At 45.2% G+C, this 24,945-nt stretch overlaps 1 protein-coding gene across 3 annotated transcripts in view; it reads left to right on the forward strand.

The window, feature by feature from the left end:
- KDM6A (lysine demethylase 6A) overlaps positions 1-24,945 on the forward strand; it is a 1,084,836-nt gene that overhangs the window by 610,430 nt on the left and 449,461 nt on the right. For all 3 annotated transcript variants that reach the window (XM_085622961.1, XM_085622962.1, XM_085622963.1), the window contains one exon: positions 22,059-22,837. In XM_085622961.1, the coding sequence (XP_085479087.1) occupies positions 22,059-22,837 (779 nt within the window). The remainder of the gene's footprint in view (positions 1-22,058; positions 22,838-24,945) is intronic.

A 24,945-nucleotide genomic window follows, 5' to 3' on the forward strand; every position in this document is an offset into this window, starting at 1 on the left:
GGTGAAAAGGGGGTTATCATGCATTCAGATGTTTCAATACGGTGAAAAGGGGGTTATCTTATAAATGTGATTGGGGTGTGATTTACTATACTTTGTGCAATGTGGTGTAATAAAGGAAGAAGCTATATGTCAAATGCTTGAGGGGTGTGAAAGAAAAACTGCTGTTTAGCGTTTCATAGCATGCTGTGGGTTTCCACTTTTCTATAAGCTGTCTTCGGAAAGTCTTCGTAACAATTAATAGTTAAATGATTTGCCACCAATTGTTGCCAGCAGAACAGATCTTTTTAGGTGAAGCTGTACATTGTCTCTTCAAACTAGTCTGTCATGAAGAGGTGAGCGGTCACATTTTAATGTGTTCAAACAGATAACTTTAGCTATTTTGAATACTTCATGTCATCCGTTCTTAATAAACGTTCAATAAAAATTACTGAGAGTGGCCGAGCTTTGGGTCAGCGCCTGTCAGACATTGATATTCCTGTGTTTTTCATGGTTTTCCATTGCCTGGATGCGTTGTCCACCAAGGCCGTAGCCTTTAGTGGATGATTACATCATCTAATTTGTATTCCCGTTTGCTGTTGGTGATGGAACGTCAAGTCCTTTAGTTAGACTGCAGTTGCAACATGGATTGTAGCTAATATTTCTTTGTATATTGAAGTGACAAAATTACATTTTAATTGCTGATTTATGGCTTTTTGCTTTATTAAATGCATTTTGTTTGAATGCTTTAGCCCGTCGTACATCTGGTGCTTTTCACTAATTGAACATTTGGTTTATTTTGCCATCATGATAGCGTACCTTACTTTCAGCTTTCATTGTGTTTCTCAAAGGGAAAATATGTACACGGGTCTTAAATACGCAACTAATATACTATCCATTTGTCAAGAGTATCCAATATACAGGATTTTGATGTGTTTGCCTTTTAAAATTTACCACTTACAATGCAAACTTGTCTACTTTAGACTCAGAAGAACACTAGAGAAAGCATGGTTAGCCTTAGACTACAGTTGAAATAGCCAGGTCTTGGTATTTTTCCTGTAAGGGTTGTTGCTAGAAATTGCATGCCAGTGTAATGGAAGAGAGTTCCAAGCTTTGCTGACATGTAGGAAAAGGGTCCGCCTCCTTGTCGTCTTAACTTGGTTTTTGAAACCGCCACTCTAATGTGAAGCCGAGCTCAAGGGGCGGCCAGGCACATAGTATGTAGATTTGTTTGTTAATGTAGGCTGTTGACTTTCTCATGCAAGACTTTCTGTAAAACAGCTTTAAACAAAAGGTATTTTTATAGCGAAAGCCAGTGCGAATAATCTTGATGCTCTCCGACTGAGGCCTGTCTAAGGATATTAAGAATAAGCTTTGCCTCAGCATTCTAAACCACTTGTAACCTTTGGAAGATGTAGTGCAGTGCCTCCAGATGTAGATAATTACCTTGGTTAAGCCATGAAAAACTGATTCTTTGGACGAGGGTAAAGGCAGCAAATGAAATATCTTATCTGATATACTCATCTAACTACAGATTCCTTACCTTGTGAATTCTCCCCAGGCGCCAGTCTGGATCTGTACATTTTTCAGCAGTATCTCTGTGTGCCGGGTGACGGCGACAACAGCTCTGTGATGAAGTTGACTCCGGTCATGACGTCAGTGAAGCCATAATAAGTCCCCTCCGGCACGTAGGTGCTAGTTTCTTCTTTTCCGCACTGCATTGTGGATCGGGAGAAGCGGTTCTTCGCGCTGTTTGTATTTTTGGCCTACTTCAACGCCTTTTTGCTTCAGGGAACAGTGTGTCCATGCCTTAGGGTTTTAAGTTGTGCGAGACCTATGCTCGACAGATGTCTGCTACGGTTCCCCATCCCATTTGCATGTTGTGCCTAGGAGAGCACGACGACTCCGAGGAGTGCAGCTCCTGTAAACGGCTGAAGCCAAAGGCCTGCGGGAAACCTGGATGAAGCTGTTGACGGCATGGCTCTCCCGGTCGGATTCCAAGCGGCGTCGGTCTCCTTCCCGCTCTGAGGTTCCTGGCCGGGGCCATTCAAGAAGCCTTTCCGATGAGCGCCACTCACTTAAGTCGCAAAAATCTGTCGTAAGGGATCGGCCTTCGGTCTCACCACGTTTTGACGTGGCTGCTGGTTCTTCCCGCTCCTTACCAAAGGACGTTGCACAAGAGTCGACCCTGAGCCCCCCTCCTTATCCTGGAGCCGGGCCGACTATGATCCAGATGCAGGAAAACTGTCATGCCCTCCATGCCCTTTTTGAGTCCATGCCTCCCCCTGGAGCACCTTTGGGCCCCAAGGAGGTAGGGGGTACTCCAATTGGAAGCATGCAGGGGGGTTCGCCCTCTGCACCGGTCAGTCCTCGATACTGTGCCTGAGGTCATCACAGCATCTGTGTACAGCGCAGTGCAGTTTCCTGTTGTGATGCCGGCGCGGTCGGATGAGGTTGTACTAGAGGTGGATAAGACGCCGGTCATGGTGCATGACGATATGATGCCCCAACATCGATCATCGTCGAATGCCGCTCATAGCCACTGCGGTTCCCCTGTCTTCTACTTTGCATTCTGAGGACGAAGCTGGCTCTGCTGCTGTTCCTCCAGCATTGCAAGGTGGCTCAGGTGACACCAGTGACATCAACAGCTTGGTTGGTCTTGTTCAGCCTCAAGTGGGAGTTTCCTGGGCTGCATTGGGTGAGGATAGTTGTCTACAACCCTCTCTTATATCTGCTTTCTCCGCCACGAATGGCGATGGAGGCTAGTGCCGCTTTTGCTGAAGTTATAAAGAAAGCTGCTGATGTCTCAAAATTGCTGCTTCCTTCGGTGACTGTCATCTGATCCCTTGTTGGATCTGCTTCACCAAGGTATGACAGGTGTTGAACCCTTACTGCTCTATGGAGAGTCTCTGTATGATATTCTGGAAACTTGGGCTAGGCCAGTGACCAGGGACTCTGTTGATCGTGCCATTTCCCATCGCCATCGTCCTGCTCTGGACGACCCTGTCTGTCTTTCTCAGCACCCTACTGCTAAGGGATTCGTTGTGCAAACTGCTATGACTTCAACGAATCTAGATGTGTCTCCTTTACTTCTACCAGTTAGAGCATCTAGGTGATTAGATCTGTGTGGCTGGAATTCCTTTCCTTCGGCTATTTCGGCCTTGAGGTAATTAAACACGTTGTGTGTCTTAGGCAGGGCAGGGCTTCAGATGCTTTATCGGACTCTGTCACCCATCTGCTTACTTTCCTTACTGAAGGTGTCAGGGCTGAACTCTTTCAGCTTGCGCAAGATGGCCGTGAAATGGCAACGTTTAATATTAAGTCAGCGGCAATGGACACCACCGATTATATTGGCAGAGCTATAGCTCGGTCAGTTGCTCTTTCGAAATTCCCCAATAATGTTCGAGAGAGTGTGAAAGATGTGACCTTTGACGGTGTTTGTTTATTTGACAGCCATGCAGATTCTGCAATACAACGCCTCATGGCTGGTCACTTGTAGTTTGGCCTTATCAGGTCTTTTGCTTATTTTTTTATATAGCCACAGTCATGGATCTTTAGATTTGAGGATTTAAATCCTACCTCTGCTGTTGTTTTACTGTGGGGTGTGGAAGTATTAAGCACTACTTCCTATTTTAATCTCCGGAGTGTCTTTGCAGCTGTGTAGCTGGGTTATCTTTTATTTTACTCTGATGATAAGCTTAGTTTCAAGAGTTCATACACTTTAGTGGGTATAAGGCTTACTCTACGTGGAGTATTTGGTTTACCATTGTATAGCTTTTTAAGTAGTTTGCTGTTAAATAGTTTTCTCTGAGTACCCTGTCTTGTGTGGGCATCTCTCCGCTATACAGCTTGGTCCTTCTTGAGCTCCGTTATATACTCTTTTAAGGGCTATTGTTGTGAACTAATAGCTGTTCTTTTCTTCTTGTATACCCTTGTTGGGGTTCTGTTACATTTGCACGCCCCTCTGGTTTTTCTTAGCCAGAGTAATCAGTACGTTTTCTCTTCTTGAGCGGACTGCATATTTATAATAGGTGTTTCAAATTTTGAAGAGATGTGCTGGTAAATTCAGAGTTTATGGTTGTATTCTTTGGAATAGCTGTGTGCTTCCTCTTTTGTGGGAGGGTATAGGTAATTCCTTTGTCCAAATTTGGAACATGGCGGTGTAAACTGTGTCTTAAACTGTCTGGTAGGCAGTGTCTGCAACAGTTAAGGCTGTTTTCAGTCGTGCATTACAGGGTAGGAGGTTTTTAGGCTTTATGGAAAGCTCTTCTTGTTGTTCTCCTACAAAGTTTTTGTATATGTTATTTCTGTCTGAAGGTTAGATATTACCTGACTTCTTTAGAGAGAGTGAAAAATGTTTACAATCAAATTTTATTTGTATCACAAGTGTGGTCGTATATGCTTGTTGCCGGCAAGGCTTAATTTTTATGTATGGTTTCTTTTTAATGTTTTGATTTTTCTCTGACATATCTTGCTACTGCACTAATAGGTGCAATTCCTTTTTCAATAATAAGTGATTTTGGACCGATTTCTCAGTTCTGTTTAGCTGTTATGGATACTTATGTGTACAGAGTATACATGGCTGTGTGCATATGTTACACATATTTGGTCTTTGATATTTAAAGAAAAGAACAGGAAGAGGTTTTAATGCGAGATGTTTGCTTCTCTTTTCTTGTCTACTTTGGTGCTTCGAGCATGCCACGGCGCAAAGTCAGGTTGAGACTGTTGGACTATGTCACTGAAGGCAATGCGGGGACAAGCTTTGTAGATTCTTTCGGTACGGCAGTAGATATACACCAGTGAAATTCCGTGAGTTGGGCCACTCTGAGTCTCTGGTCACTCACACTCACTCACTCAACTCACGCATGCATTCACATACACGCACACACTTGCGCGCGCACACAATATCAGGGCATATCTCTGGTGGTTTAACACCTGGCAGGTTCTCTGAACGCCAGCGTGGACAAACTCAGCCGCAGGTGCATGATGGATCACGAACAGCGCCTTCGCTGGGAGGTGGTGCAAGGCCTCTTTCAGCAGTGGGTGGAGCTTTGGTTAGATCTGTTCGCCACCTAAGAGCGTGCAATGTCAGCAGTTCTGCTTGTTGGAATTTCCAAGGCAGCACTCAGTAGGTGACGCTTTTCTTTGCGAGTGGAGTTGCGGTCTTCTATACCCCTTATCGCCTATACCGCTTCTGTTCAGAATGCTGAAGATCAAGCGCGACCGGGCCCAAGTCATTCTTGTGGACCCGGATTGGGCACGAAGAGTCTGGTATCCCGAGATATTACACATGGCCATCGATCCTCCAATCGGTCTGCCTCTTCGGGAGGATCTTTTGTCGCAGCAGCAGGGGACGGTCTTCTACCCGAACCTGTCCAGCCTCATCCTCCTTGTGTGGAGATTGAGCGGCGACAGTTGACAGATTTCGACCTTCCTCATGAAGTCTGTAATGTTATCTTGGCAGCCAGACGTCACTCCACCAAAACAGTATATGCCTGTATATGGAACCAGTTTGTGGCGTGGTGTGCAGCAAAGGCTGTGGATCCCCTTTTTTTCCCTCCTTTCAGAGGTTCTCCTCTTAATTCTTTCTTTGGCCCAGCAGGGCCCTGCTCTGGGCACTCTCAAAGGCCATCTTTCGGCCATTTCAGCCTTCCTTCGGCTACCTGACCAGCCTTCTCTTTTCAAGTCCCCTATTGTAAATCGCTTCCTTAAGGGCATACTTACTAGTTTCCTCCTAATCCTTTCGTAATGCCCCAGTGGGACTTGAACCTGGTTCTCACTTATCTTATGTGCCATTCTTTCGAGCCTTTACATAACTGTCCTCTCAGACTTCTGACCCTTAAAGCTGCTTTTTAGGGTGCCATCACTTCTGCTTGCAGGGTGAGTGAGCTTCAAGCTCTTTCTTCTTAGCCTCCTTCCCAGGCTGTTCATGCGGACAAAGTTGTCCTTCACACTAGGCCTTCTTTCCTTCCCAAAGTGGTTACCTTTTCCCATATAGGTCAGACCATCACTTTGCCCACCTTCTTTCAGCCTCCGCATCCTTCAAAAAAGAAAGCGCGGCTCCACCATCTGGATCCAAAACGTGCGCGTTGATTCCATCTGGATCGCACAAAGCAATTCCGGGTGGATGACCGGCTCTCTGTTGACTATGTGGACGACAAGAAAGGTCCGGCCATGCAAAACCATCTCCTGGTGGGTTGTTCTTTGCATGTCATCTGCTATTCCTTTGCGAAAAAGGAACCTCTAGTGGGGTTGCGTGCCCATTCCACCAGGGCGACGGCAGCCACTATCGCTGTGGGACGTGGAGTCCCCCTTCTTGACATCTGCCGGCAGCTACGTGTGCTTCACTGCACACTTTTACCAACCACTACTGCCTGGACAGCCAAGTCCGGAGAGACTGCTTCTTTGGCCGTTCAGTTCTCCAGGACTTTCTGATGTGAACTTGGTTTGCAGACCGACCACCGGGGTTGGTATTGCTGGGGTATCTATTCTAAGGTGAGGAATCCATAACTGTCTCTTTCAGATGACCAAGTTACTTACCTTCGGTAACGATGTATCTGTAAGAAACATAGATTTGTTATGGATTCCTCACTGCCCCACCCTTCCTCCCTGTTCTGCAAACTGACTTATAGGGTATGGGACTCCCTTTCAGGGCCCTAGTTTTTGTGCACCAGTGGTCAGTGTCTTGCAAGGCTCTGCACTTCTGGCGTGGAATGTCGTGTAAAGAATTGACTTCAGAGCGCGAGGGTGGTGTACAAGTAGATAAACGTTGTTCCGGCGACCACAACGTCAATGACTATTGAGAAAAAATTTCTCCGGATCTAGTCTGATGCCTGGAGGTAATTCTAAGGTGAGGAAGCATAACTAATCTGTCTCTTACAGATATATCGTTGCTGAAGGTAAGTAACTTGTTCGTCATTCAGACAGTGCCAGGAGAACATAGATACAGTAATGCACGCCACATGCTACTGTTTATTCAGGTCCCATGGAGATATACTGATGTAACTAAGCTCACAGAAGCCCCCTATAGGACTTCCATGGGGCCCACACTTTTTTCAAATTACGTGGGCATCCTCTCCCCTCATAGACTCAGCACCTGTGCACCAATCCATATATTAACTCCAGTGCTCCAACTGAGTCCTTGCCTCCGATCCACACACTTATGCAATATTCCATCTGGGTACTATCATTCCTACATTACAAAATAAATGTTATCTGGTGCCTGCTTTGTCCACCTAACATGCTAAGGATGCAAAGTTTTTTTACTTGTGAGCAGCACAAGCCTTGCAGCGTCCGTTAGGGCCCCTGTTATGCCCAACCAGTCTGGCTGTAGTTCCCAGAGACAAACATCAGTGTCGGCTCTACTGATCTCCATCAACTCTCATGGGTACTCGCAAACATTTTGTCAGGGGTCAAAAGGTGCATCTTTGGTGTGACCGAGGGCTGCATTGATGCCAGCGTGGTGGCAGTCAGGGGTGTGGGAGGTGTGTAACTAGTAGAAGCGACACATGTACAGCTAGTGGTTGAATTGCACCTGGGATTAATCCCAGCTTCCACACTTGAACGGTGTGATCCTAGGCAATCGTCTAATTTCACTTTGCCCATTGACATTGTCTGGGTGGGGGTTGGGGTAGTCATGAATGTTTTCAAATTCTTGTTTGAAAACTGTCACTTAAAAACGTTGTAATGCACCTTCATATTCTGATGTACTAAGGTGAAAATCTTCTGCAGGTTAATGAAATCATTTTTTTGAATTTTTAATGGACTTTATCATATTTTTAAACATTTGCAAGTAGTCTTTAAAAATTAAAGTGCTCTTAAAGTTAAGTGATGCAGGAAAACTGCTGTGCTTTCTTTTCTTCACTTCGACTGTAATGCATGCCATTTATTTAAAATCTTCGAGTATTAGTGATTTGTAAAGTAAACTGCAAACTACTGCTGCAGTTCAACCAGGGGCTGCATGTAAAGGTCAGGAGGGCTGCACTATTTGTGTTCACTTCAGAACTTCTTTATAAAGAGCATGCCTAAGTCGTAGGTAGCAAAAAACCTCTCCCTCCAGCATCGCATATTCGTCCTTGAGTGCCTGAAACGTCAGGTACGCACCCACGCATATATCTCCCAGTTTACTTCTCCTCTATGATATGCCAACATTCGCATACAGATTGGCGTTGCACTTCGTCCACTCTCCAGGAGTCCCACAATGGCATGTCCCCCAGTTAGGGTTGAGAACTACCCCATCGAAGTGCTCCGTCCCATACGTGCAGCACCACCTTAATAAATGTCGACCACTTAGATCATCTGTTCTTTCCAAATCTGGTTGTTATGTATCCTTTCGGCCCGATTAATGCTCTATCATACTGCACAGAGGGCTCCTCTTTGTTAGGAAAGAACCGGTCCCCATCACGGAAAAACAGTGGCTCTACTGCTGTAAACAGACAGGAGAGATCTGCTAGCAGCAGGCTCAGAATTATACACTACAAGTTTGTTCATCGCCTCTATTATACGCCAGCGCGGATGTACAGACTGAAGATCCGGGACAATGATCGGTGTGCCAGATGCGGGGAAGAGGGGGCGGGTTTTAGGCATCTGGCCTGGGACTTCCCTTCTATACAGCGCTACTGGGCTGAGGTTCTTGCTGCGCTAGACCTTATGACAGGTCTGCATATTCCTGCAGACCCCCTTACTGCCCTGCTAGGATACACGGAACACCTGGCTGCCAAAATGCGCAAATACACCTCCTTGGCGTTACTGCTTGCTAAGCGAAGAATTACTTGTAGATGGGGCAGAGGACGGGCACCGAATTTCAAGGACTGGATACGCGACCTTGCTTATTGTCAAGAACAGCTACACGCATATGCGGACCTCCAGCCCCCTTCATCTCGCCCAAAAGACACATGGGGGCCCCTACAGACTTATCTGTTGGAGCATACTGCTGACACGGACACTGCCACGTCTACATTGGGATGACCAGCTGCTCTCCCCAGCCAACGCCTTTGACCCGGACCTGCACATGCAGCACACTGGAGGGTACGGGGCATTATGGAACACTATTGCAAGGTATAGGTCACTGCACTCCATCAGCATAGCTACAATTCACTACACTATGTTCACAAGTAGAGCCGAATGTTATTCATGTTCTTGATGTTTATTAATGCTTGATATTACATGCATCAGATACTGCTCCTGGTGATACAGCCGAATGCCCTCTTGACGCGGCCGGACCGGAAGGGTTGTAGGCGGCTTGCTGTGTAATTCCCTACCCCCTCTTAATTCACTATATGCACAGATGCAATGTCACATTGCTGGCCCGATTGGGGTTGTAGGCAAGATGCTGAGCTGTATACTCCTTACATGTTTCTAATATAAATAAAAAAAAGGAAAGAACCGGTCATTTACTGCAGCTAATTGTAGAGCCCAGTAGCATCTCCTAAGATTTGCGATGGCTATGCCACCGTCAGAAACTCCACAGAATAACTTGCATAGCGCTATTCTTGAAGCACTGTTATTCCACAATAAGTGACTCAGTCCCTTTTTTTCACTCTGGAAGAAGCTTCAGAATGGCCTTGTTAATCGCCATCACTGCAGACACTCGCAATGCAAGAACCGTACCTACCTAGAAAGACAGGGTGGTAATCCCGAGTTTTTTTTTTTTTCAGCAAACAAAATAGCAAGTAGAAAGCACCCTGCATTCTTGAAATGTCAGAAGGGTAGTCCTGTATTACCTACAGGAAATTATACCAATCAGGAAATGAAAACACTCTTTTGCCCTGACAAACAAAGGTTCACCAGTATCCAAGTAACTATAGCAAGATGGATAGTCCAAACAATCCAGACATGTTACAAGGCATCAAGAGTGCCACTGGGGTAAAATCAAGGGTACACTCAACGAAAACAAAAAGGAGCAACACTTGTTTTATTTGCAAACAGGTCTGTAAACAACATCGGCCTGGCGGTCACACATTCGCAGAAAATTACTGCGTGGACAAGCTAACAAGGAAGCTGGGGTGGAGCAAAAAGAACCGAGAAACCTATTTGCGAATACATGCACATTCCAACCCAGCCTTCCAAGGCAGAAGATTAACCCTACAAAATTGTTTAACAGAATGTCAATCCTGAAAAGTTGCACTGCAAAATGAAATGTTTACTTTCCTATAGGAGTAGTTTTGCAGCTTGAAAAATTGGTTGCTCTTGGTAGTGCAACAAGGGTACAGTCTGGAGTTCTCCACCAACTATACTGCCTCGTCTACACAGTCACGTATGCCTATGACTTTTGCAAGAGGGAGTACAGGTGCTAATCATAAAGGGTGCATCTAGCAGGGTGCTTCTTTATTCAAAAGGACTGTAACCTGCAGTCTTATCACCTCATGCCATTAAACCAATACATCCTGTTGGAGTACAGTCGGCCATGTGGTTACTCTTTATTTATGTTTATGGTTATTTATATAGCGCTAATCACCAAAGGTCTCTAAGCGCTTCCTCATAGACGACAGACATAACATGGCAGAACGCTTAAGTTGACTTAATCCCCATAAGCCTAGGTGAAGGCCTCCAAGAATAGCATGGTCTTCAGCCTCCTCCGAAATGAGAGTAGTTTAGTGTCCTTGCGCAAATCCTCTGGAAGCTTATTCCACATCTGGGGTACAAAGACCGAGAAGGCACGACCACCAAGTGTCGTCATGCTGAAACGGGGGCAGGTAAGAAAACTGGCCTGCGAGGAGCGGAGGTGACGGCCCGGGACATAGGGCTTCAGACGATCTTTAATGTATTTGGGGGCTTCACCAAACAAGGACTTGTGTGCGATACACAAGCCCTTGAAGCTTACCCTTTGTTTGATCGGTAGCCAGTGCAGATGATGCAGCAAGGGAGTGGCATGCGTTTTTCGAGGCAGCTTGAATATCAGCCTTGCCGCGTCATTCATGACCACCTGAAGTTTCCTCGAGTGATTCAGGGAGACCGATGTAAACTGCATTTCCGTAGTCAAGACGAGACAATACTAAAGCAGTTACCACCGCCTGCATGGTGGTAGATGACAAAAGGACAGATAGTTTTTGGAGTCGACGCAGTAATCCGATACAACTTCCCACCACAGCAGAAACCTGGTTCTTCATGGTCAGTCCGGTGTCTTTTTTGATACCTAGGCTTTTCACGGTAGGCACTGGCGTAGGAGTAGTGCCAAGTTCTTGAGGCCAGAACAAGCTTGACCAACGGGAGGAGTCTGGAAGAAGTACCAAGACTTCGGTCTTATCTGGGTTCACTTTTAAGGAATTCAGGGTCATCCAGTTCATGGTGTACCTAAAGAATGTTCTGAACATTCCATTGTGAGTCACAGGAGTGATCGATGCGAACTGTTAGCTGGGTGTCGTCCGCATAATTAAACACCTGGCAGTCTAACTTAACCAGGGCCTCAATCAGGGGTTGAAGATAGATGTTAAAAAGCAGGGGGACAAAGCCGAACCCTGCGGAACCCCCCAATGGAGAATGCCCTGTTTGGACATAAGGTCACCCAGCTGGACTTACTGCTGGCGATCTTCTAGAAAGGAGGTGAACCACTGAAGGGCCGTCCCTGTGACTCCGAGCCGCTGCATACGGGAAAGTAGCTGCCCATTATTCACCGTATCAAAGGCGGCTGAGAGATCGAGCAAAATTAAAGCAGAATGGATCTTTTTGTCTGCTGCAAGCCGTAGATCGTTCAAAACGGAGAGCATCACCAGCTCAGTACTATTATGTGTCCGGAACCCCGCTTGCCAAAGGTGTAGCAAGTGGTGTTGTTCGATATATGATGTAAGGGCTCTGAGCACATGCTGTTCAAGGACTTTAGCCAAGAACGGGAGTTGGGTAATTGGGCGGAAGTTCTCAGATTTCTAAAATCCGCCCCTGCTTTCTCCAGCAGTGGGAGTACTAATGCTTCCTTAAACTTCTGAGGAACCTGTCCTGACATCAAAGATGAATTCAGGACGGACAGGACCTCCGCCTCGACCAAAGGAATGATCATTTTATGTTATGTTATGTTAGCCGGATTTATAGAGCGCACAGATGCCCCAGCAAAGGGGCGTCCCGGCGCTATGGAGGACAAAATACCGGACACAGGCAGTAACAAAGACAAGAGCATAACACTAAGAGTCCAGAGGAAAGAGGAAGGTTTTAACGGCCTTCCTAAAGACCAAAGGTTCGTTAATTGCGCGGATATGAACAGGAAGAGAGTTCCAGAGCCTAGCAGCAAGCACTCTAAAGGAGCGGCCACTGGCCCTAGCCCTCTTAAAGCGTGGGACTGTAACCAGGTGAAGTCCTGAGGATCTTAGAGAGCGCGAGGGTACATAGGGCAGAATAAAATGCTCCAAAATCTGAGGAGAAGAGTGCTTCAAAATTTTAAACAAAAGGCAGAGAGACTTAAACTTAATCCTCTGAGCAACAGGGAGCCAATGGAGTTTGCCGATGGTTTTTTTGGCCGAACAAAATCTCGGTAAGCCAACCAGAGCCCTGGCGGCAGCGTTTTGAACGTGTTGAAGTCTAGAGAGTTCGGCCAAATTAGCTCCCAGCAAGAGAGAGCTCACATAGTCCAACCTAGACAGAATCGTGGCTTGTACAATAAGCTGTCTGGTTGGAGCATCAAAGAATTTAAAAATAGGTCTAAGCCTGCGAAGAATCCCGAAGCACGTGGCAGCGGTTTTCTTTGTGTGGGGAACAAAACTGAGTCTGGAATCCAACCAAATCCCAAGGTTTTTGACCTCGGTGGCAGGGAGAGGAGTTGGACCAAGCTCAGATGGCCACCAATGATCACCCCATAGATGACTCTGCTTGCCAACAATGAGCACTTCGTTTTTTTTGGCGTTCAATTGCAGGCAATTATCTGTCCTCCAGCGGGCTACTGAGCTAATTCCCTCACGGAACTTAGCAGCCTCGAGGTCGGAGGCCCCACTTAATGCACCCGCCAGCTGTGTGTCGTCAGCATAGGACACCATAGTCAGGTTCCAACGCTTGGCGATAGCAGCCAGCGGCTGCACATAAAGATTGAAAAGTGTGGGGCTAAGAGCCGACCCTTGCGGCACACCCTGGGCAATAGGGTAGGGTTTAGATTGAAAGGGAGGTATAACAACCCTAAACGTGCGACCAGATAAAAACGATCAAAGCCATTCAAGTGCCATGTTATCGACACCTGCCTCACCCAAACGCTGTAATAAAATAGCGTGGGAGACGGTGTCAAACGCGGCACTGAGATCAAGGAGCACCAGTGCCGCCGTTTGACCAGAATCGACCAAGGTTCGCAGGTGATCGACCATAAAGAGCAACGCAGTCTCAGTGCTATGGCCGGGTCGAAAGCCATTCTGTGAGGGATCTAAAATATTAGCACAATGAAGATGGTTGGATAAAATGGCGTTGACATGGGCCTCAGTGACCCACGGAAGAAGAGATATTGACCCACGGAAGAAGAGATATGAACACCTTAGGAGGACAAAGGTCCTCAGGAGACCCGGATTTCACTTTAGACACTATACGAGCCACATCCTCTGGTTCAAGCCCCGGGAGCTGAGAAAAGGGGGTCTTCAGGGAGCCCGAGGGCTCCTCCTCAACTGGTTGTGGACAAGGGGCAATAGGCGTATTCTTAATAGCCAGAATGATGTCTTCAACTTTAGTTAGAAAGAAATTCTGGATTTTGTCACATTCGGCTTGATTAGAGGTTGGTTTTTGTTCGGAGAGCCTGCTCAGTTCCCTGAGTATAGTAAATGTCTTTTTGCGTATCACTTGCCTCACTAATCCTGGCTTCATAGTAGGCCGATTTAGTTTTAATAAGAGAGGCCTTATAGTGGGTTAATTTAGATTTAAATATCTCCTTGTCGCCAGGGTCTAGAGATTTCCGCCATAGGCGTCAGCCTGACGGAGGACTTGCTTTTCCCTTCTGAGCTCACTAGTATACCATGGAACCCTAGTAGAACTATGCGAGATCTTAATCCTCCGGATGGGAATTACTTCATCAATGGCTGTCTTCAGCCAAATTGAGAGCACTGCAAGTTCTAAATCCGGGTCCAAGGACCTGGACCTAGGAGCTGACGTCCTCCTCAGAGCGTCTTCTATGGCAGTAACCTCAAAATTAGTCCAGTTCCGAAATGACTTCCACCCCACTGGCGCCTGCTTGAGGCGGCTATCATTTGGGAGGAGGAAACTAACCAAAATGTGATCAGACCAACTGCGAGGAGTGCAGTCGGCCTTAAGATGGGCCGCAGACGTAGTCCAAATGAGATCTAAGGTATGACCCCTCTCATGCGTGGAAGACTTCACGACTTGCTGTAGGCCTAAAGAAGTCATGGCATCATCGAGCCTACACGCCGCACCTTCTCTTGGCGATAGGTCCCAGTGATAGTTGAAATCTCCGAGAACCAAAATATGTGGGTATGTGGGTATCTCGTCCGGAGATCGCTCATTACTTCAAAAAATAAATCATTGAATAAAGGTGATGGTTGGGGGGGCGATACACCACTATCACTATCAGGCAAAAGGAGGTCAGTCCAAGCTTAATTCCCAGCACTTCCGCCCCATCCAGACTTTCCTCCACTATTTTCTCCGAGACAAAAGTTCTACGACTGAACAGCGCAACCCCTCCCCCTCTTTTATTGCCTTGGCGATTACAAGTCCAGACGGTGAACTCAGGGGGGAGGGAGGCCACTTGATCTGGTGTTGCTGATTCATTCAGCCAGGATTCTGAAAGTGCTAGAATGTCCACATTTGAATCTTGTAACAAAGTGAAAACCCCGAGACTATGTTTGGTGAGAGATCTGGTGTTTAGTAGGACCGTCTTCAAACCAGAGAGCCTCTGGTTGCGCCTGAACCAAATCACTATCTGCTGTCAGAAGAAGATTCTCATTTAACAGCAGCTTACCGACCTGGACCGGGTCCGACCTGGTCCTTCAAGGATGTCTAATTCCACATCCCCTTACATCACTTCTGCCTGCGCTTAAGTTCAGCCCTTTGGGGTGACAATTGCCACAAGGCTATTTGCCAAGTGCTTTGCAATAATGGCAGGATTCCTGTGACTCAAAGCCATTCGTGTCCACTTGTACTTGGCCGATTGGGTTATAAAGAGCAGCAGCCGGCATTGATTTCAATTCCGCTTCTGACACTGAAATTACTTTCTCCTCTTTTTCAACCATACCCCTTGAGGAGTCTCTGGCTGCGTTGACCTCCTTAAAATCTGGTTCCCCTCTTGATCCGTGTCCTGCAATACTTATGGCCCGCACAGCTCAAGTCATTAATCCTCTGGTGAACCAGCAGATTAACACATCTTTAGGCTCAGCCTTCGTCCCTTCCGCATGGAAGCAGGCCATGCTGGTCCCCCTTATAAAAAAGCCGACGCTGGATCCTCACATTCCCTCCAGCTATCGGCCTATCTCTCTGCTTCCGGGCGTGGCCAAAGTCTGTGAGAAACTAGTGAACAAACAACTGACCTCCTATATTGAACAACACGGCTTGTTGCACCCTGCTCAATCAGGTTCTGTGCTTCTTTCAGCACTGAGTCTGCCTTAGTGGAAATTTCAAAGGCCATCCGGGAGTCGCTAGACGCAGGGGGCAGGGCAGTTTTGGTCCTATTGGACCCATCTGCCGCCTTTGATACTGTCCCCCATGCTCTCCTCCTGGCCCGATTGCAGAGGCTTGGTAACATCGGTGCCGCATGGGAATGGCTAAAGTCCTTCCTTGACGGTAGAACCCAGCAAGTGTGGATCCCCCCTTTCGCATCTTCAATCCAAGCAGTGCAAACAGGGGTCCCTCAGGGATCCATACTGAGTCCTCTGTTGTTTAATCTATATATGACCCCTCTTATTCAGCTAGCTGAGAACTTTGGCGCTAAAGTAGTAGCATATGCTTGTGATACCCAGCTTTTATTCACCTGGAAAAAGCACGAGCCCATTACGGACCACGTTGGAACCGGTCTGTCTGCGGTGTTCAACTGGTTTACTTCGGCCCAGCTGAAATGCAATGAAGATAAAACAGAGATACTGTTTTTTGGGGAATTCTCTTCGCTGTTTTTTCACGACTGCTGGCCCGCTGATGCCACGCGATCATTCCCCTCAGGTCTTCCTGTGAAGAACCTGGGGATTTGGTTCGACGAAAAACTTGGGTTTGGCAATCAGATTAGCAAATTGACATGTACTTGTTTTGGCATTTTGAAGATGCTCAGAAAATTTCTGCCCTTGTTGCCTCTTTTCGCCAAAGAAACAGTAATAAGGGCCTTGGTCACCTCCTGCCTTGATTATGCCAATGCATTGTATGTAGGTCTCCCTGGCTACCTTATGGATAAGTTGCAGGTGGTGCAGAACGCCGCTGCGTGGTTGCTCCTGGACCTACCCAAACATACTAGCGTGAGGCAACATCTCCGTAATTTGCACTGGCTGCCGTTAAAAGCTAGGGTCTTGTTCAAGGCTTTAGTGACGGCCGATGCAGCACTATATGAATACGGCCCAACGTATCTGAGGAAATGTTTCTCGTTTTATGTCCCGGGGAAACACTTGCGTTCCTCGAACATGTACCTGGCCTCCGTACCCAAAATCCGTCTGAAAAGAAAGGGGGGACAGCTCATTGTCTTATTTGGCAGCTAAGTCATTGAACTCTCTCCACCCCGGAGCTCCGGAGCCTTCAAAACCCCTCTCAGTTCAGGAAAAAACGTAAAACCTTCCTATTCAATTAAGCCTGTTTTCCTTCTTTTTTTCTCTGTTCTCTTTTGCTGGGTCGCGCCGGGGCACTCTTCTGAGTAGCCGTGCGCGCTACAAATCACCAATAACATAACTGCCAAGCAAGGTCCTCCCTGAACTGGAATACAAGCAACCCAAGACCAGTTTCACCCTGTTTGGGGCTCTTCAGTTGGGTGTGGCTTGGTTCTAGTGGCATAGTGAGCAAGGGACCCACGTTTGGGGATCCCCGTGTCCACTTAAGGCGTTACGTCGAACACAAAAGGTGATGGAAGGACGCTTGCAAGAACTCTAACTATTGGTTAATTGCTCCTGGTCGGATTCCAACCCATTGTTCTTTTGCCTACCATGCCACCTCAATATTCGACCAAGCCATATGCAAATCTGTCTTTACCCCAGTCCTGGGTTGCTTTTGTTACGGTTCAGGGAGTATCTGTGTGAGCAGTTAAAACAGTGAAGACTGATTTGCATATAGCTGGATCCAAACTAAGGTCGCATGGTGTGCAAAATAATGGTGGATTGGAATGCAGCCCAAGTAATTACCAGTGACTGAGATTGATTTAAGCATTCTATCCATCACTTTTTGTAAACTTTAGTGCCTGTTTTCAGACACCACTTTCTGTTACTGTAAGGATGATAGTGAAACTGTTGGGGATGATAGCTTCCTGTATTTTCCTCGAGAAAGATTACATATTCTCTCAGTACACCAGTGTTTACTGATGCAATGGTCAACGCGGAGTGCCAATGGAAAGATCTAGTGTTGATGAAGCTCTTCATTCAGCAGTCTAAAATGGTTGCAGGAGAAGAGATTATTACATAGGCAATTTCTGGATCCTCAACAGCAGAAGACCATTACCACACACGCTTTGCTCAAGGATAGGGGAGCTCATCTTATACACATGACTTTTCAGAGTACCTGTACACAAGAACAGCAGTTTTTGCTGATCAGCTACTTGGGACTTACAGAAATCCAGTTGTTACTGTATGTGTTTTATACCCTCATTGGGAGAGGAGGTGGGACAGTCAGACATTCATACCTAAGGGATATGAACCCAGCAAAGTGGAAGATGTGTATTGCTGTTCAGGGCAACAGATTGAACCACCAGTGCAGGCTATCATTTGCTACCTACTGCACCTTCACTAAGCTAGATTAGCACACACTTCTATATGTGTACACCTACTGCTGTAGCAGTTTACATGCAGAATAGGACACAATTGTCTCTATTCAAAATACCTGTTGTCGAGGCCTTTATGGAGATCCTTAAATTAATAATTTGTTCAAGCAATCTAATGGCCCCTGTCTAGGATCTCAGTGTAGTATTGGTAAGATATATGGGGCCTAAATGTGAGCCTATACACTTTGGTGAAATGCAATTTGTCATGGAAGGTTACCTTTCTTGTGGCTGTCATATCACAAGGGAGAGCTGTAAGCACTAACAGTGGAAGAACCATTTATTCATGTACACATGGATAGCTTGGTCTTACGAACAAACCCCAGATTGCTTCCATAGGTGGTTTCTCCTTTCCGCGTAAACCATACAGTTCAGTTAACCATTTTCTTCCAGTGGCCCGAGATAGTGGCAGAAAGGGCATTCCCTCCCACCCCCCCCCCCCCCACACACACACACACACACACACACACACACTTTAAGTCAAAAGCTTGAATGTACTACAGTACTACATCATCGAAGAGAAAAGTCTACAAAGCAACTTTTTGCATTTGCAAAACGTAAACTGCGGAGCCCCATTTCTAAGGGTGACATTCACAGATGGACTGTTAAGTGTATGCAGGCGTGCTATGCTAAATCAAAGTGTACACTGAGCATTATTTAGGGCTCACTGTTAGAAAGAATGAAGCCACGCTGTCCCCTGAAGGAAACATTAATTCAGCAGACATCTATGAAGCTGCTACATTGTCGACACCACACACGTTCACCAAACATTACTGCGTGGATAATCAAGTCTATTGAGAGGCTTTGGTTGACCAAATTTCTTAGGAATCTTGTTCCTCACATCTACATCATCCACTCTCTTGCCACCGCTTATGTGATATACTGCTTCGCAGCCTATGCACAGCCTGTGTATCTACAGCAACAAATGCTACAGTCTGAAAATGTTACCCTGTAACTTGTTTGCAGAATGTAGTTTTCTAGATTCACATGCACCCTCCCACTCAATGTAAATTAGTTCTGGTTAATGAGGTTTTTACATTTCTTGGTTAGTCACAGTGCTTGTCCTGTCTCAATCCATTCGGCTGGCTGTTCTTACCTGCTGGATGGAAAAAAGTCTGAGGTGGAGTCTTTGTCCTGGAGTAGTGTGGCCAAAGCTATGAGTCAAGTTTCCTCGAGACTGAAGACTTTTATTAAGAAAAACAACATAACATGTCCCCCATTGCTCTAGGTGGCAGGAGTTTGTACAACGTGTAAATCTACAGCAAGGTACGGTACTTACAAATAGATGGTTACAGGCTAAGTAATATTTTCCACCGATTTCCATACTTGGCCTCAGCAAGCTGCAGGTGTTGTGTACAGCCTGCTACTTATTTTTTGTTTTTGAACAAGCCAGTTTTGTGGATGAAGGCTTCCTTCTGAATATAGCCTCTATTTTTATGTGGGTCAATTGATTACCCTTAGGACCTACTCCCCACCTTTTCATGCTACTGAAAGGCTACATTTCCTGATCCTTATAAGGCTCGCAGTGCAGATATCTAGGACTTTTTTTTGGGTGAAAAACAAACGTTTCCTGGATTATGCTGGCTCCAGGTAAGGCAAGGTGTTTAAGAAGCAGACTATTTCCTGCTGATTTGCGCTGTATATCTAGAAATGCTAAGCCCTTGCTAAGAAGGAACATGCAGAAGGTATCCGAGTCCGTTGCACCAGGGCAAAGACTGCCTCTTCAGCATTATCACTTTGTTCCATTGTTGGACATTTGGCAATCTGTAAAGTGGACTGTTGTCCACGATTTTGCCAAGTTTTTCTGTATTGATTTTGAATTCCAGAGAGAGAACCATTTTGCCTGATCTGAGTTGCAGGACTTATGATTTTACCTCACCCCATTCCTTGGATGCTCTGCTTCTGTACGGAGTTAAGAGGTAAGGAATTCGCCAGTAGAAGTATTCATCAGATGAGCCAGTTACATGGAAAACGTGGCCTTGCAAATGTTAGTAAGGTCTCAACTTAGTTTTGGAACACTGCAATTTCTGTCAATCCCATTGACCGCATCTCCAAGCCTCTTGGCATGGACAAATGGATGGAAACTCATATCAGTGCGCCGGGGTTTCACAAGTACGTGATATAACATCTGGTGTGGAAGCTGAAGCTGAGCTGAGGCGCTGACTCGGGAGCGCAAGAGCTGGTTCAAACTTCTTGATCCTGTACGCCTGGCCCCTTAAGGGGAGTTCAAGAGGTGAGGAATCTGTATAATCTGTGTAAAATGGCTTAGGAAGGTACTGTTAATGTAAGTCTTCTGCTGGTTCCGCCCCTTGCTGTAGAAGTCACTTAGTTACCATGAGTATTTTAAATATTTTTATTCTATTTTGTGTTTAGAGGAACAGAACTTACATTAGTAGCTAGATTGTTCTTGTAGAATGAATAAAATAAATCGAAGATATTCAGAGCTGTTATATCCATGGTTGTGTATGCTATTAGATCAATATTATCATGGGTTTGTTACAATACCCTCAAGATGACTTTCAGCCTCCATAGTGTAGTGCTGGGTGCAAAATACTTTTTAGGCATGCAGTTCTTACAGAGTATAGCATGTTGCAGTGCTAAAACATTAAACTTACAGAGAGGCAGTGCCCTCCGTGATTTACTGGAGTGGTGACAATTGTTGTGTAGATTAAAAGGGGGACAGTATACCGGAGTCTGTTGTTTCAGTTACATTCCTGTCAGCCAGTGCCACGGATCTCTGCATGTTGCATATCCATGACTGATAGGCCTGCGAGCTTTAGAGGTGTATCTACGTTTTGGGGGGTATATGCAACAATGTGTCCCAACCAGGTATTTTGTCACTGTTGCTTTTCAGTCTGCTGGTTTGCATGCATTTCTGCTTCCACCCATCAGTGAAGCTCGCTAGTCCATTGATCCAGGCAGGCAGATCGACAACCTTCTGTTTCTGCTGTAAAATTGCTATACTTCTAACCTCAGATTCCTTGCCTTCGAAAATGTAAAAGTGTTCAGGGATGCCGCTAGGTGGCACTGTGCTGCTCTGCCGTAACCCCATACCTACCCCCTTGAAGTTATCTGAACAGTCAGCTCTTGTGCATCCTAAAGCTATCCAAGAACGGAAGGTGAAGGTGTATGTTGTTAGACTCAGAAGGTTTCTGTTTGTTCTCAGGACTTTTCCCACATAGCATAGTACAGTCTAAACATAGGCCATTTGCCAAGTGATTATGGCACCATGCTCTAGGACAGTTGTCCCCAACATTGACAACTGGATTGTCTTGCAGAGCAATAACACTGAGAGGCTGTGTCAATTTTTGTTAGCGGTCGATCTTTGTGTTAAAAAAAAAAAAAAACATGCAAAATCTGTCTCCTTGCAATAAATTGTCTCTTTCATGTAGCTGTTAATTCGAATTCGGTTTGTTGTATATAGAGAGCACAGGTATTATGTGTCTGGACACAAGCAATAACACTAAGTGTAAGTCCTAAACTAACCCTATCCTCCTTGAGAATCGATTCTTAATGAGTGTTGTTCGCTTGTAACACTATTATGCACTTTTAGAGCCCCAAATCATCCTTCTCCAACAGCACGAATTCTATGTTTCTGACACGGATTCTAAAACCTTTTTGTTGACTTTGTGTAATCGTCATTCTTTCAGTCCAGATTCAGTGTTGCTGTCCATGGTGCAGTGAGAAACGTTCAATTCGGGCACTACTTCCCAAACTGCAATGTTCAAACGAATACACTATTGCAGTTCTTAGGACAAGTATGCTGTAGGTTACCAAAGAAACCCACTGCCATGAACAAAACCTTGCAGTAAAATGTACACATGGCTAGTGTACCTATATAAAACCGAGATTTTGCGAACCTACTTTCATATGATCCACTGCAATAAATCGCTTTAATGCACTGTGTACTATGTTGATACTTCAGACTGTTCATTCATAAAGCATATGGTTTAAAGTCTTTGATGTTTTTGTAAGTATAATTTTGGGAATTTATAAACCATTTTGCTGCTGTTCTTGTGTTCTTGAAATCTGCACACACGTGGAGCTGGGCCACATCATTCTGTTTTAGTCTGCATAATGTTGCAGGTACAGTCATGTTCACTTGCATGGCATAAATTGCACCTTAATAGTATGACCTTTTCTTTAACCATTGATTAGTGTATTCAATACACTTTGAATAACAGAATGCTTTGAATTCGTTATGCTAAACAAGTAATTTTTTTCTGCCTTCCAGGGCCTTCACAAAGGTCAGAGTTCACATTTGGCAGGTCCCAATGGTGAACGACCTCTCTCTTCCACTGGGCCTTCCCAGCATCTCCATCGAGCTGGCACTGGTATTTCAAATCAGGTTGGAAATTCTACCATGCCTAGCAATTCATTAACACAGGGGGCTGCTCTCAATCACCTTTCCTCTCACACTGCTACCTCAGGTGGACTCCAAGGCGTTTCCTTAACCAAAGAGAGCAAGCCTTCAGTTAACTCGTCTTCAGTGCCTGAAACAAAAAGGCATTCCGAATTGACGCCTAACAGCACTGCCAGTGTGGAGGGACTTCCTAATCATGTCAATCAGGTGACTATAGATGCTGTTTCTAGCCCTAACCATGGAGATCCGAAGTCACCAGGTTTACTTAGTTCAGACAATCCTCAGCTCTCTGCCTTGTTGATGGGAAAATCCAGTAACAATGCGGGTGCTGTATCTTGTGACAAACTCAATAACATTCATCCAGCTGTTCATACAAAGACTGAGAATTCTCTTGCTTCATCACCTTGTTCAGCCATGTCCACCGCGACACCTTCTCCAAAATCTATCGAACAGACTACCACTAACAGTGTTACAAGCCTTAATAGCCCTCATAGTGGACTAATTACAATTAATGGAGAGGTTTTGGAGGACTCTCAGAGCCCCATGAAAACTGAACCTCCTCAATTTTACCATAAACACAATCTTCAGACTACACCATCACTGTCTGTTTCCATATATCCCAACTCCATAGAGGTTTTAAAAGCATGCAGGTAAGTGAATTTTGTAACTGGTCGTTATGCACGTATTCTTGACATGTTTTAAAATATAAACCAAAGCAGGTATTTTCTAACCATTACAACTCTCGACCGATTACACAGGAAACGTCCGTTGTTTTGTTGTCATTTTAACTTGAGAGATTTTTGAGTAAAATCTAAGATAACTTTTTTTTCAAACACAATTGAAAGCAAGATTTATTCTTCCAACAGACAGACTTGACACGTGCCTGGAATTCTGTCACAGCGTGAAATTATTGAACGCGTGGCCGCTGCTGTTCAGAGATCACAAAAACATCCTTATGCTGTACAGACCATTCAGTTTCAGTGTAGCACAGCAGTCTCTTTGAAGGTGAAGTGTTATTTAGTATTAAAAGCTAAGTAGAAGCGGTAGTGGAGTAGCTTGTGTGGCAGTTATGACTTGGAGCTGCAAAAGAGGCCTACGTTTTATACATCCTAAGTTTTTAAAGGTTGGTGTTGCGAATAACCAGAGGTTGACAGATGAGCAGTAGAAACTGTGGGATGATTGTGCAGTGTGAAAAACACTATGCTCATTTCTTTTTCTTTTAATTCTTGTTTTATTTTACATATTTGATGATGAGCTAAAAGAAAGCCCATGGAGATTTTACAGAAGATACAATTTGAAAAAGGTTCATGCTTGATTCATCATGATGCAGTTGTATTTTGGATAGATATATTGACCAATTTGGCAAGTGTTGAGTAAGAAGTAGTGGTGTTTTAACTAAGCTATTACAGGTGAGTCCATGAGCATTTAAATACAATAAGAGGCTATTGCAAACTGAGTAGGAAGGTAATTCGGCCTGGTGTGAGGGAGCACAACTGATGGCACTGAGGGAGCACAACTGATAGCACTGAGGTACCCAGTGGTGTTCTAATTTAACAAGTGCTCCGGAAGCACTGACTGACAAATCTGAGTAAGTAAACAATGACTATAACTTATCACACTTGAAAATTCTAATATTTACACGAATTCCATTTATATCAGAAATACCTGTGTTCCACAATGTTAGAAACAGTTATAAATGATTTACAATACATTATCAACTTGTAAATTAAAATTACAGTATATAAGATTTCCATTTTCTGCTGTACCTAGAAGCAGAAATTGTGCTAAAACCCAGTTCCTCACTTGACAAATATCGATCTTAAATCGCCAATACTGGACTTACGAAAGGCTAGTCATTCTAAGAAACCCAGTGAATAGTGCCAAATAGCTTTCAACTGAATTGGTGTAGCAAAGACTTGCTGAAGCGGGATGTGTTAATAGCTACATAAAAAACGTGAATGAAGAAAATAATGCCCATATCGGTTCTTGTGCCAGGGAATATCCCATTATGAGTCCTGCACATGTGTGACTGCTTCATGTGATATAAGCTTAGTGCTGCCGCCTTATTCTCTCAAGGGTCCCCACAATGCTTAGAGGTGGCAGAAAGACCTATGCCAACTTTTACTTAAAATGGGTGTTTCCCATCACTGTTTCACTCTCCTCTCAATAGCTCTCTGGGATAGCAAACATTTATGCTTGATGACATTTTACTTACTTTTGGCAGGGAATGCCTTCAACATTTTTAGTGAGTGCTGGTAACACTGCCTGGGACTGGTAATGAAATAGCAATCACTAGAAGAACTCCACAGAGTGTGGAGGGGGGAACGGGAGGCACGGGGTGCTAGGAGCTAGCGGCCTCCATTAATACTATTGACCACAAGAAGCTGCTCCTAGAGTGATGTGACCCTACTACAGTTGTAAAGTTGTTGTGAGTATGGACATCTCACAAAAAGTGACGGACTGGCCTCACACACCACCTGGTGTCATGCTTCATCATCGGCCAGTCCTCGCCCTCCAAAACCTTCGTTTGATGGAGGGCGGGCATACACCTGGAGACAGGGATGCACTTCTAAGCTAAAGAGTGGGGGCCCATGGGGTAGAACGTGAAGTTAAAAATCATTATAGTTACCAAGATATTTTTAATGTGATCAGTAACTATATGATACTAAAAACAAAGTGGCGGCAGGTGGGGTATTTAGGTGTCCCCTAGCCGTCTAGTATAAGGTCGACATGTTTCTGCCTTCTTGGCCCGAGCGGG

Source organism: Triturus cristatus, chromosome 8 (assembly GCF_964204655.1).
Source record: "Triturus cristatus chromosome 8, aTriCri1.1, whole genome shotgun sequence".
NCBI lineage: Eukaryota > Metazoa > Chordata > Amphibia > Caudata > Salamandridae > Triturus > Triturus cristatus.